Below are 14984 nucleotides of genomic sequence, written 5' to 3' on the forward strand. Positions count from 1 at the left end.
ATCAACCAACACAACAACCTTTGTCAAGGATTCTCGCTTAAGCTAAAGGTCCTCGCCCAGGCAAAAGGGTTCCTTTCGCTCAAGCAACCCCTTCTCACCTAGGTGAGAGCTCAACAGTGGCCACTGTAAGGTTCCAGCGGGTTCTCGCTCAAGCAATAGCGTCTCGCCTAAGCGAGACTGCGCATCGCTCAAAAATTAAAACCAGTCGCCTAGGTGACAACTCGAGCTGGAATCCAAGGGTGAATCCCTGATACTCTCGCTTAGGCAAGGGTCACTCGCTTGGGCGAGATTAGCAGGTTTCTCACCTATTCGCACATACAGCTTCTTGTTCAATCAAACATACACACACAACAACCATTTTCATACAACCAATGACAACATTCAAGACCCAAAGACACAAGAACAGTCCAGAAATAATCAAAATACTTAAAAGAAACGTAAACCCTAGCTTCCCTTACCTTTTTGGATACTAACACAAAGAGCGGTAACCCAAGCAAGAGCAAGAGCAATAGAGTACTAGAGCAAGCTACAGAGCTGAAAACAAACATTCAGGTAATTGAGAATGAGCTATTAGAGAGAACCTACGACAAAGCTAGAGCCTTTAAACTGGAAAAGATGAAGAATGAAGTTGAATTTCAACTTAACGAAGAGGACGAAGCAGTTTAGCTAGCTGGAACGAAGGGGAACTTATGCCCTAGCAGAACCCTTTTTGGAGACAAGAGTGTTGGAGAGAAGGGAACAATTTTGCGAAAAGAGATAAGTGAAAATGAGAAGGTTGGGTAGGGTATTGGGGTCCTACAAGGGGGTTTGGCTTTGGGCCTACGAAAAGGCTAGGCCCAAGCACATACAAGCTGGAAAAAAAATGGGGCTTACAATATCTCCCCAACAACAAAAATTTTTCGTCCTCGAAAAATAAAACTTACCAGAAAAGATGTGGATATGAATTCCTCATGTCCTTCTCTAGCTCCCAAGTAGAATCACCCGTCCTTCGGTCCTAGATGACCTTAACAAGACTAGTGGTTCTTGTAACATCCCTAAGGAATATTACTTGATAATAAATAAATAAAAACAGAATTACAATAAAGTCCACATTTAATATAAACCATTTCCCAAAAACACGGGAAATTTAAAACTTTAATAGATAATAAGTAGTAAACCAAGAATCCAAAATTTCATGAAATGGAATTAAAAGCAATGGCTCTCGCCAAATTTACATGAGATCCTCAAAACAAAATCATCAACATATACTATATATATATACAAAATATCCCCTGCTAGCCCTCGCTCCGAGTCTATGCATCTCCTGACCCACCTGTCACATCATTTGCTCCCGGATAACAAGATATCCGATCATCGCTACACACACAGATAGGTGAGCTATGCACAATAAAATATAAACAGATGTATGTGAAATAAACATGCTTCCCAACCCAAAATAACATAATTAAGTTCATAATTCCCAAATCACCCAACCATGACCTCATAGTCCTTCATGAGTCATATGCATGAACTAGGTCTTGGGACTTTCCTGTGCTCCCATGAAATTAACTCATTCGTGGTCCAACCCTATGAGCCTATCCCGCTTATAGTCCTGCCCTACAAACTCCTCGCCTGTAGTATAAACATCCAAGTCTCACACTTGGACCCTGACACGCACGCAATGACCATACTATGGACTCCTCGCCCAATAGTAGCTGACGGGAACATAACAGTTCCTTGCCCATCGTGCGCCCGACACATGCAATCACCATACTAAGGACTCCTCGCCCAATAGTAGCCGACGGGAACTCAACCAGTTCCATGCCCATCATGTGTCCAACCACCGAGCACATCCCAGACCCCTTAATGGACTTAGTCCTTCAAGCCCAAACATCACACCACATGCATATACAGTCCATCCTTAAGATAAAGTAGTCAAATCACACCCACAAGCAATTACAACATGTCAAAATCACATAAACTCGCTTAAGCTAGGGACACTCGCCCAAGCTAAGCCCTCAGTCTCGCTTGGGCTAGCTCCCCTCGCCTAAGCGAGCCTAAAACAATAGCATCAACTCGTCATCTCGCTTAGGCGAGATCCTCCCGCCTGGGCGAGCCACACATTTGCCCAAAACCATGCCAACACCTCGCCTAGACGAGTCTTCAACAAAACACACAAGAAAACACTTCGAGGACTCACTTAGGCGAGCCACTCTCGCCTAGGTGAGAATGTCAGTCGCTCAAAACTTAAAACATCTCGCCTGGGCGAGATATCACGCTCAAAACTTCCAAGTTCTCCTCGCGACCTCGCTTAGGCGAGTGCCTCTCGCCTGAGCGAGAGACCATGTCGCTCAAACCTCTCCTGGGTCGCCTAGGCGAGAACCACGAATTAGAGCTCAACGTGAGACTCTACAATTCTCGCTTAGGCGAGGTGGACCCGCTTGGGCGAGATTTGCGAGTTTTTCGAGTCTGATCACGCACCCACTTCGCCAAAACCATACCAAAATACTCACCAAACGTTACCAACACAATGTAATGGAAAAAAACATTAGAACAAGCATTATCTCCAATTAAGCTACCAAAACACCATACTTAGGCTTCCACAACCATTCCATACCTAAAACCCTCATTCCCAAATCATATAATGCATTACAGGAGTATGTGCACAACATCAATTAATTAAGCTTTCTATCACCACACATAATGTACGAATTTCATGCCAACATGAATCAATTGAAAACTGAATTGACCTAAACCCATAACACATGTCAATCAATTTACGCGCATAAGGACAACTCCCCTAACCTGGATTGATTGCTCAACAATTGTGAAGGCAGAACCCCCCCTTGATTCCAAATCCTTTCTTGCTTCAACCCTTGCACCCCAAAACTCAGTTCACCCTCTCAAACTCGTGCTCCTCTCACAAGCCAATTCCCAGCACTGCCAAAACCCTTCCCTTTACCTAATTTTTGTTTTTATAGGTGCCTTTAAGATGGGTATTAAAAATAAGACGAAATTGGGCTTAGGGTGGGTTTTAATTCCTCTTAATATTAATTATTTGATAGTTTTCCAACCCTCTTGACTGCCCCCATTCTGCTAGGTTCTCTACCTTTTCACATTCACTCCAAACCAAGGTTACTTTTCACATTCACTCCAAACCAAGGTTAATAAAAATAAAGGTTAAGTTCTGTCTACCAAGGTTTGAACCCGTGACCTTCCACTCACAAAGCCAAGTACAACCACTATGCCAATTCACATTTGTTGATATACACAATCAACATAAGTTTACAATCCCAATCACCTACTCATACATATTGTTAAAAATCAATAACAAAACAATCACAGATAATTGGCATACATAGGACTCGAACCCAAGTCCTCTCACACAAACCAAAGTACTCTCAACCATTTGAGCTAACACTTTTCCACGTCACATTACACAACAATTAATGTCATAAAGACACCTTCTTCCTGCATTTATTAATTAATTAATTATTAAATTAATTAATTTTCCCAGGTCTTACAGTTCTTCCCTTCCGTTCCTTGACTTGGCGATCTTCTATTGCCACTGGTTGTTCCTCTAATTTGAGATTCTCCCTGACTTGCACATCCTCCGCCTCCAACACATGTGATGGGTCAAAAACATACTTTCGCAGTTGGGAGACATGGAACACGGAATGGAGGTTAGCCAACTAGGGTGGCAATGCAATCTCATAAGCTACAGGCCCCTCAAGATCTGATATGGACCCAAGAACTTAGGAGACAGCTTCCTTGAGCGGATAGCCCTCCCCACACCAGTGGCTCGGGTCACCCTCAAGAACACATGTTCCCCAGCCTCAAACTCTAAGGGTCTTCTCCTCCGGTCTGCATATGCCTTCTGCCGGCTCTGGGATGCTTGCAACGGTCTCTCACCAACTGCACCTTCTCTGTAGTTAGTTACAACAACTCAGGTCCTACCAAAACCGATTCACCATCCTGGTACCAACATAAGGGAGTCCTACACCTCCTCTCATACAAAGCCTCATAAGGCACCATCCCTATACTCGTCTGGTAACTGTTGTTATAGGTGAACTCCACCAGTGGTAACACTTCATCCCAACTGCCGAGATGGTCCAGAATACATGTCCTCAACAAGTCCTCCAAGGACTGAATCACCCTCTCAGACTGCCCATCCGTTTGAGGATGATAGGCAAAACTCATCCTCAGCCTGCTACCTAAAGCATCCCTCAGCGTCTGCCAGAACCTCAAAGTAAACTGAGGATCTCTACCAGACACTATGCTACAAGGCACCCCATGAAGTCTCATTATCTCTCTGATGTAGAGCTGAGCCAGCTTGGCCATAAATATGTTGAGATTCACTGCCAAAAAGTGAGCACTCTTCGTCAACTGGTCCACCATAACCCATATAGCATCATGTCCTCTCACAGTGCGAGGCAAGTGGGTAACAAAATCCATGGCTATGCTATCCCACTTCCACAATGGAATATCCAAGGGTTGGAGTGTTCCACTGAGTTTCTGATGTTCCACCTTCGACTTTTGACAAGTCAAACAAGCCCATACGAACTATGCAACTTCCTTCTTCATGCCTTGCCACCAAAAGTTTTCCTTGAGGTCTTGGTACATCTTAGTCATGCCAGGATGCAGACTAAGACGACTTTTGTGACCCTCCTCTAGAACCAACCTTCTTACCTCTGCATCATTAGGCACGCAAACTATGCCTTTGAATCTCAACATGCCATCACCACCCAAGGCAAACTCCTTTACCTGATCAGATCCAAGCAGCTCTTTTACCCTCTACAAGCTAGCATCCTCTGCGTGCTTCTCCTTAATCAAGCTTAGGAAGCCACTAAATATAGCTAAGGTGCTACACCTAATGAATTTTGGTTCCAACTCAACTTGTATCCTCATATCTCTGAAGCTCTCAAGCAATTCCAACTCTTTTATCATTAAGTGTGCCACATGCACCGTCTTCCTACTCAATGCGTCTGCCACCACATTCGCCTTCCCTGGGTGATAAAGGAGTTCAAAGTCGTAGGCCTTCAGAAACTCTATCCACCGCCCCTACCTCATGTTTAACTACTCTTGATCAAAGAGATACTTTAGGCTCTTGTGGTCACTAAACACACGGAACTGCGCACCATACAGGTAGTGCCTCCAAATCTTCAAAGCAAAGACCACCGCTGCTAGCTCTAGATCATGAGTAGGGTAGTTCTTCTCATGAACCTTCAACTGCCTTGAAGCATAAGCCACCACCTTCCTCTCTTGCATCAAGACACACCCAAGACCCTAATGAGAGGCATCGCAGTAAACCTCAAAGGGTTTACTCATATCCAGAATCACCAACACCGGAGCACTCGTTAATCTCTGTTTAAGCTCCTTGAAGCTCTCTTCACACCTATCAGTCCATGCAAATGGTTGGTCCTTCCTGGTTAGTTATGTTAGGTGTGCTACTATCTTGGAGAACCCCTCTATAAATCTCCTGTAGTAGCTAGCTAGACCCACGAAACTCTGAATCTCTGACACTGACTTGGGACACTCCCACTGTATCACGGCTTCCACCTTAGTTGGATCTACAACTATACCTTGAGCTGATATCACGTGCCTCAAGAACTGTACCTACCTCATCCAGAAGTCACACTTTGACAACTTAGCAAACAGTTGCTTCTCCCTCAGGATACCAAGCATTATCCTCAGATGCTCGGCATGCTCCTCATGCGTCTTGGAGTATATGAGAATGTCGTCTATGAAGACCACAACAAACTTATCTAAAAACGGCCAGAAGATCCGGTTCACGTAGTCCATGAACAAGGCTGGAGCATTGCTCACACCAAACAACATAACCACATACTCGTAGTGCCCATACCTGGATCTAAAAGCAATCTTCTCCACATCCTCTACTTTCACCAAAATCTGATGATAACCCGACCGAAGGTCAATCTTGGAGAACATCGATGCCCCATGTTGCTGATCCATCAAATCATTTATTCTTGGCAAGGGGTACTTGTTTTTGATAGTCAACTTGTTCAGCTGCCTGTTGTCCACACACAACCTTGAGCTACCATCTTTCTTCTTTACTAACAAAACAGGTGCTCCCCACGGCGAAACACTCGGCCGTATAAACTGCTTCTCCAGTAGCTCCTCAATCTGCTTCTTTAACTCCACCAACTCCGTAGGAGCCATGCGGTAAGGAGATATCAACATAGGACCAACCCCTGGTACCAAGTCTATGGAGAACTCGACTTCACTCCTCGGGGGCAAACCTGGTACCTCTTCAGGGAACACATCCTTTGAGTTTTGCGCCGTCCCGGATTTCCTTCACAACCCTATTGGAAGACAACAACTTAGACTCCTCTGAGTTAGAGAATATCAGCTTCTTCTCCCAATAGTCGATGAGAACGCGATTGGCGGAGAGCCAATCCATTCCCAAGATTACATCTAGCCCTTGCAGAGGGAGGCATATGACATTGACTTTATACATGCGTCTCTCCACCTCCACTGGACATCTAGTGCACATGGTAGATGTCCTAACCAACCCAGATGTCGGAGTAGACACCACAAAATCGAATTGTAACTCACTAACCGACAGACCCAACTCTTGTACACAAGACTCTAACACAAAAGAGTGTGTCGCTCCATAATCATATAGCACATATCAGGTTTTACCCACAATCAAACAACATCCAACAACTAGATTACCTGAGCCTGTCGCCTCCGCTCCGGTCACAGTATACACTCTACCTGTTGCTTGGGGTCTGTTGCCCCCTCTTCCCTAACGAGTCTGAACTAGGGTCTGAGCCGAGGGCCTCACCGTAGTCCCTCTAGAAGAGGGGCAATCCTTAACCAAATGCCCCGTCTTCCCACAACCATGACATCTTTGCGTACTAGCCAACTACGGACATGCACTCCTCAAGTGTGGTCCATGACACTGATAACATCTAGGCACTGACGATTGTTGAGAAGTGAAACCCCTAGCCACCTGAGGTTGCGGCCTAGAATAGGATTTCTTCCTCTCTTCCCCTCTAGGTTTGGACCCAGATGATCCGTTGGCCCTCTGCTGCTGCTGAACTTGCTGAGCTTCTACCTCAGCCTTCATCCGCTCCATAACACGAGCTCTTTCCACCAAAGCTACAAAATCCTTGATGGAGAGCGGCGCCACCATCAACTTGATGTCTCCCCGTGGTCCATTCTCAAACTTTTTGCATCGCCAGTCCTCATCCAGTGGCATGGTATAGAAGCGCCCTAAGTGCTTGAATCTCTTTGCATATTCAGCCACTGATTTGTTTCCTTGCGTCAACTAGAGGAATTCTACCTCCTTTGCGTATCTCACGCGATTTGGGAAGTACTCTGAAAGAAACTTTCTCTTGAAGGCTTCCCATGTGATATCCTCATGCTGGGTCATCAATGCTCAACATCCCCTGTGAGCATGTAGACTGTGAAAGCAAGCATGCTCTCACCCGGGCATCTCTTGGCATCAAAGATGCGCTCCATATCCTTCATCCATTGGTGCACCTAATCGAGACTGACTTTGCCATCAAACTTGGCAGGTTGGTGCTTCAAGAAATTTTCCAAACTCCATTCAGGGGGTGGAGGTTGGGGATGAGGACCATACACCGGAGCACCAGTCGCATTCTCCCCTAACTGGCGGAGAGCATGCATATGCTACCTTTAGGCAACCTCAGAAGCCTGTCTCGCAACCTTCATTTGTTGCATCATTAGGTGTTGTTGCTCAAGGGAGGCCTCTTGGCGTTGCATCGCCGCCTCCTATTGTTGCAACATGGCATTGCTTTGTTATGTCAAAGCTGCAGCCACAGCCTCGATTGCCCTTACAGGATCTTGCCCGTCGCCTTGAGGGGGTAGATGAGGAGCTATGCGTGGAGGTGCCATACCACTGGACACACAGAAAGAACCAGTAGAGAACTTAGTCAGACTAGAAACTCATCTAAACATGATAAGAAAGGCATGACGAAAGCTAAGTAAGCACACAGCCCACAGAAACTAAGGAACGATGGCTCTGATGCCATAAAAATGTGACATCCCATTTAAATAGAATAATCTACTAAATAAAACATCACATAATTATAGGAATAAAAGAGTCATCAAATGAACAGTACCCATAAGGATTTACCATTACAGTCACACAAAAAGTACTTAAAAGAAATTGAGGCATATCAAACATACATGTCTCTAACAAAACATAATCAAAAGGGGTTCAGCAATTATACAAAAGCAAAACTCCTAGAGCAAGGAATGACAAAAGGCATTAAGGCCATACAACTGCTCCTAAATGCCAAAGATAACAGGACCCACTACACCGCACCGCTGCTACCATCAGGTCCACCTTCAACAATTATCCCATCTGCTCCCACCAACAAGGTGATCATCGCAAAAGAGAAAACAAGACAAGCACAACATGAAAATAAAAGGGTAAGCTAGTATAAAATATCTTTAACATATTATAGAGCATGTACAAGGCAAGGCAAGTTATTAATAATTAAATAGTAAACACTCAGATCATGTGAGAGCAAACAAATGCAAGTTACTACGACTCGATATCCGAATCATACACTTGATATAGAATTCTAAAGGAAATATGCACCTGTGTTGGTTTTTAAACTCTGCAGAGTCTAGACGCAAGGGGTTATCACCCAACCACACACAGGGTTAATCCTCTATTGTCTTGGGCCCAATATGTCTCAAGACTAGGACCTTCTGCCACTCTCACCACATTAATCATTCTGCTCTATGTTAGCGTGAACAATTATTAGAGTTCAGGATAACCTCCTTTATCTAGACATCTCCTACATCAAGGTATACATTAGGCATATATATATATATATATATATATATATATATATATATATATATATATATATCACCAAGTGTTTCCCATGAAACTCCCTTACCAACACATTCCACATGCCTTGTAAATCACCCAATTCTCATGTAATTCCTCCAACAAATATATCATGTTTCTCATTTCATGCTCTCCACATGCATACCAATATTCAAGCCAACAAAATCATAACTTATTTCATAATAATACTTTCATTCCAGTCCCATTCAAACATACATGTCAAGCATAGCCACATACTATGAGTAAGGAAGAGAATTAACACAAGCATAGAGCCACATCAACCAACACAACAACCCCTGTCAAGGATTCTCGCCCAAGCTAAAGGTCCTCAGCTAGGCGAATGGGTTCTTTTCGCTCAGGCGACCCCTTCTCGCCTAGGCGAGAGCTATGCCTCGCTCAGGCGACAACGTTTCGCCTAAGCGAGACTACGCCTCGCTCAAAATTAAAATCAGTCGCCTAGGCGACAACTCGAGTTGGAATCCAGGGGTAAGTCCCTACTACTCTCGTTTAGGCGAAGGTCAGTCGCTTGGGTGAGATTAGTAGGTTTCTCACCTGTTCGCACATGCAGCTTCTCGTTCAATCAAACATACACATGCAACAACCATTTTCATACAACGAACAACAACATTCAAGACCCAAAGACACAAGAACAGTCCAAAAATAATCAAAATACTTAAAAGAAACGTAAACCATATCTTCCCTTACCTTTTTGGATATTAACATAGAGAGTGGTAACCCAAGCAAGAATAAGAGCAATAGAGTACTGAAGCAAGCTACAAAGCTCAAAACAAACATTCACAGAGTTGAGAATGAGGTACTAGAGAGAAACAATTTTTGGAGCAGAACCCTTTTTGGAGACAAGAGTGCTAGAGAGAGGGGAACAATTTTCTGAAAAGAGATAAGTGAAAATGAGAAGGTTGGGCAGGGTATTGGGGTCCTACAGGGGGGTTTGGCCTTGGGCCTACAAAAAGGCCAGGCCCAAGCACATACAAGCTGGAAAAAAAATAGGGCTTAGTGTAACATCCCATTTAATAAAATAATTTAATTAAATTAAACATTACGATGGATAATACAAGACATAGTCATGGAGTATAAATGCTACTCCTTACAGGTATCCAATGTACTTAAAATGAAAACACTAAGGCACACCACGATGCGAATAACAAGACAGAGTAAAAGATTGACAATATTCAAAATAAATGATACAAGAGTAAGACAATACAGCGGCTACAGCCCTAAAGGAAAACTTAGAGAAACAAGATCTGATCCAAGACGAGCTAAGCAGCGGAACCTCCATCACCTTGTTGACTACGAGGAGTTCTCGCATGTGCTCGTATCAATAAATTGATGATCATCGCAAAAAGAGAAAGCCACACACAGAGAACATACAACAAGCAAAAAGGGTAAGTTAGAGTGGAAAAATGTTTTATCATACAATGGCATACCATTTTAAAGTAAGAGATACATACATCAACAAATCATGTAATAACTCGCAAACAATACACTAAGACTCAAGACATGACTTATCTGAATACATATAATTAGTCGGATTCAGCAAATGCTTGCACTTGTGGTGGCCTCTACTGCTCTACCGAGCTAATTGTCAACTGGTCACCCACCAAAGCTTCAAAAAATGAAAAAATGGAGTATGGAGAAGATGATGGTGGTTGAAAAACCTAAAATTTGCCTCCTATACGTGGTCACATCAAATCTGCCACACAAAATTACAAAAATGTCATTCTGCCACTTAGAATTACAAAAATGCCACTATGGGCTGAAAATGTTGGCCCAATGACGTGGACGGGCTGACTGACATGGCACAGTCATGGCAATGATGTGGAAATCACGTGGCAACTCTCTCTTGACCTTAAGATAAATTTCCAAGCTCCAAAGTTGCTTCACCCAACTACCTAAAAATAATTAAAAATGAAAATTAGGCCAAATAAGGTGAAATTAACCCAAATTCGAAATAGTGGCCCAATAAAGCCCAATGGATGAAAACACATTAAAGATAAACAATTGAGCACTAAACAACTATCAAATGGGTACACAAAAGTTAGTGGAATGGAGGAAAATAAGGACTCATCACCAACTGTTTCCATAAAGTGGACCATAGTCATAGTGACCTTGATCTTTAGGTATTAGGGAACTATCCTTGTTACCGCATATACTTTTCCTTAGAACTTTAACTGTCAAATCTCTGTTATGGCACAAAAGGGATACTATTTGTGTCATTTATCCTCGCCTTTCTTGTGTATAGTAATAAATTCATCACACTTTTTGTCATCACATCATAAAAAGAAAGGAAAAAAATGCCTCCTAAGGCATAAACATACATTTCATTTGCATATCATGTGAATACGTGCCCTTCAATGCACTATATCAATATTCTACTAGGCAATGGTTGAATTCAAGTTCTCCTTAGGGATATCGACCCTTTGCTAGGCAATGATCGAATCTGGGGTTCTCCTAGGGATATTGACCCTCTACTGAGCAATGGTCGAATTTAGGTTCTCCTTAAGGTTATTGGCACTTTGTTAGGCAATGGTCGAATCTAGGTTCTCCTTTTGGATAACAACTTTGTCCTTGTAAATGACAGAATCCATGTTTTCTCTTTTGGATAGGGACCTTCTACATGGTAATGGGCGTTGAGTTCTTTCCGATAAAGACTCTCTCCTTGGGAATGGTCAAGTTTATCTTTAAATCCGTTTAATTATTTTTTCTTGCTTTTTTCTATATTTCCTTTTGAAACTCGGACGACATTAATGTTTCTATCTATACTTATCCTTTACTACGATAATATGAAAATGTCAAACTTTTATATTATCTAGTAAAATCTAAATAAAGAGGGGGCAGATATCAACACCCAATTTCATTCAGGTAAATAAATTTGTTTTCAAAAAATAAAAAATATAAAAACAAATTTGAACATGCTTTTAAGTAATGGTAAAAATTTGTTTCTAATTATTAGAAGAAATATTCTTCATAATAATTAGAATAAGTATGCTTGATATTATGTTTGATTTGATTCCTGTAATATGCTGCTATCATGACAAATTTCTTTATATTGTTCAATATAATTAAGGTCAGGATTACATTGGGATTGCAATGTGTGTATATAAATACATAGTCTATCATAAGAAAGGAGATTGAAATAAGAAAAAAGATTCATTACACTTGTCTGTTTTTTTCTTCTCACAACTAACACAAACACACATCCTTTTTACCTCATTTGAGAGAGAAAAAAAATCATGGAGAATAAGGCAGAAAAAAAAGAGAGGAGAAAAGATAGTAGTAATGTAGTGAATGAAAGAGTAAGATTGATAAAGAAGAATTTAAAAGGTATGGCATTGCCAGTTTTTTTCTTTTGATTTATGCATCCCCTATTTTCACTATATTTTGTTTTAATATTCCATGCATTGTTTTTACACTTAACTTTGGCCTTCTCTTTATGGACATTAGTTCTACTATTCACAAACATCTTATTCCAAAAATCATAAAAAAATAATTTTCCTCATTTCTTTTAGTGTTTGTCCAGCCGCTCATGTTGCGTGACATCTATTTTCAAATATCTTTTTCTATAAAATATAAAAAACAATATAAAGAACTAAAAAAAATAGTTTTCTCTATTTACTTTTAGTGTCTGTTAAGTCGCTCCCATCGTGTGACACTCATTTTCAAATAATTAAGAATACCTAAAAAACGTAAAAGGATTTTCAAAATTATAAAAAAAATCAAATTAACTTTTTTTAAAGGTTCATTTAGAACTACATGATGCCTGATTCTTTATTGAGAATAGAGAAACATATGAATGATGTCAATCCTTATCAAGTTCACCAAACAAAAATTAAAGCATTTCTCAAATAATTTTTTCATAAAGAACTTCGTAACCTTTATTATCCATTGTGAATGAAGATACGTAAGAGTGAACATGCCAAAAATAAATAAAAAAAATTGTTTCTCTTCGAACAATGTTTTATTATTTTTGAGGAAATTAAATATTTTGAAAATCATACAAATTTTTGCACATTTAATGAAAGGTACTATCTTATAAGAGTTGGATTCTTCAAAATTTTATTGCACAATATTTTTTACTTACAAAGTTTTTAGCTTTTTGACTGGATTTTTAGTTGTTGTTATTGAATTGGAAGCATTCAATACCTTTGTGACTTTATTCTCAAAGCTAATGTTGATTTATTATAACTTGAATCTACTCGATCGGAAACATTTGAGTCTGATATATTCAAAGAAAATATTTAAAATATTTGAAACTAACGACATTCTTAAAGATATTGCTATTACTAGTTCAAATATAATGATATAATAATTTATTATTTCTAAAAAAACATTTGAGTAATTTTTTTAACATATTTATATTTATTTATCCATTAGTTCAAGAAGTCTATAAATACAATCTACTACCATAAGAAGTACTTATTCAAGTCCTTTTATCACTCATCATACAATTATATGTAATACTTTCTAAATTCTTGCACACTTGAGTGTCAAATCATCTCCTACAGATGAATTATCTTTTTCCTCTTCAGAACTTAGAGCTATCTCACTACAAGGCAATAATTTAACTCTTGAGAGTCTTATATATTCAGTGCAAGATTGAGGTTGATATTCTCTAGCAAAGTGTTGTAATTGCTGAGTGAATTGTACAAATTCTTATTGTTTAGAGTGGAACCAATTTTTCTTGAAGGAAAGTTGACATTGGATGTAGGATCAGTTGGTGATCTGAACCAATACAAATTCAATTTAAATTATAGTATATTATTATGTTGTATTTAGATTGAGATGTAGAAAATAAGAAGTAGAAAAATTAGTATTCACATGATTCATCATTAAATCTATATTATCATTAATCTTAATTCAAACAAGTTTTTTAATTAGATCATAAAATAAAAGTTAATAACTTTTCTTTAATGACAAATACATTTATTAGGTTATTTATGAATAAAAATTCTCTATCAAGTCATCTCGATTTTATACAATACTCATTTATAATTAACTCGTAACTAAATATAATAATGGAAAGAAATATCTGTTGACATGAGAAGCCAAGGTGATTTGCTTCTTGAAGATTTGATGAAGATTAAATGAAGCACTTTTTGAACTATCTTGAAGCCATTACCATTGGAATGAAGCCTACATTGATGAAGGAAATGAGATTTGATGTTAACCATGTTGATCAAGGCTAGAACGTGTGCTCTCCATTTAGTTACATCTTTTAGAAAGTGTATTTTAAAGTTGTAATTCATGTTGTAGACCTTATAGCATTAATTAGATGTTTTTGGTCTTAGGTGTGTCTTTTAATCTGTTGAATGGTTTTTCAACAGGTTAAAATGTCTCTTTTAATCTATTGAATGTTTTTTAATAGGTTAAAAGGTTGTCTGTAGTACTCTTAAACTGCAACAAATTCAATCAGTTGATTTAGTTTTTTAATCAACTGATTTCATTTAAGTCAAGTGAAATCAACCGATTGATTTGAAAATCAACATGTTGAATTTCGTAACAGTTTGACTATAAAAGCTGTGATTTTTGAAAGAGAGGTTTGTTGATCATTTTAGAGTGTGATTTTGTTCTGCACTATTTCAAGGCAAACCAAGCTAAAAGCTTCAAGAATTGATCCAAGATCAATCTTTAACAGCTGCAACACCTATGATCACTAAGGAGAGAGTTTCCACAAGTTTCCAGAACCAAATCGTGCTCTAAAATGATCAGACCTCTCTTTCGAAAATCACAGCTTTTATAGTCAAACTAGTACGAAATTGAACAAGTTGATTTTCAAATCAATCGGTTGATTTCACTTGACTTAAGTGAAATCAGTCGATTAAAAACTAAATCAACTGATTGAATTTGTTGCATTTAAGACTATTGCAGCCAACCTTTCAACTTGTTAAAAAGCCATTCAACAGATTAAAAGAGACATTTTAACCTGTTGAAAAACCATTCAACAGATTAAAAACACAACAAAGACCAAACTACATCTAATTAATGCTTTAAGGTCTACAACATGAATTACAAACTACAAGTACACTTTCTTAATGATGTAACTACATGGAGAGCACACATTCTAGCCTTGATCACCATGGATATCATCAAATCTTCTTTCCTTCATCAATGTAGGCTTCATTCCAATGGTTAT

At 39.6% G+C, this 14984-nt stretch overlaps 1 protein-coding gene across 1 annotated transcript; it reads right to left on the reverse strand.

Moving 5' to 3' along the window:
* Positions 1–6250: 6250 nt before the first annotated feature.
* On the reverse strand, positions 6251–7204 carry LOC114163447 (uncharacterized). The gene is made up of 3 exons (XM_028047757.1): positions 6956–7204; positions 6754–6868; positions 6251–6588 (listed from the first exon to the last, which is right to left on the reverse strand). The coding sequence occupies exons 1-3, from the start codon at positions 7202–7204 to the stop codon at positions 6251–6253; spliced, it is 702 nt and encodes a 233-aa protein (XP_027903558.1).
* Positions 7205–14984: the final 7780 nt, after the last annotated feature.

This window comes from Vigna unguiculata, chromosome 9, assembly GCF_037176805.1.
Source record: "Vigna unguiculata cultivar grain cowpea cultivar isolate G323 ecotype 2 chromosome 9, ASM3717680v1, whole genome shotgun sequence".
In the NCBI taxonomy this organism is placed as follows: domain Eukaryota; kingdom Viridiplantae; phylum Streptophyta; class Magnoliopsida; order Fabales; family Fabaceae; genus Vigna; species Vigna unguiculata.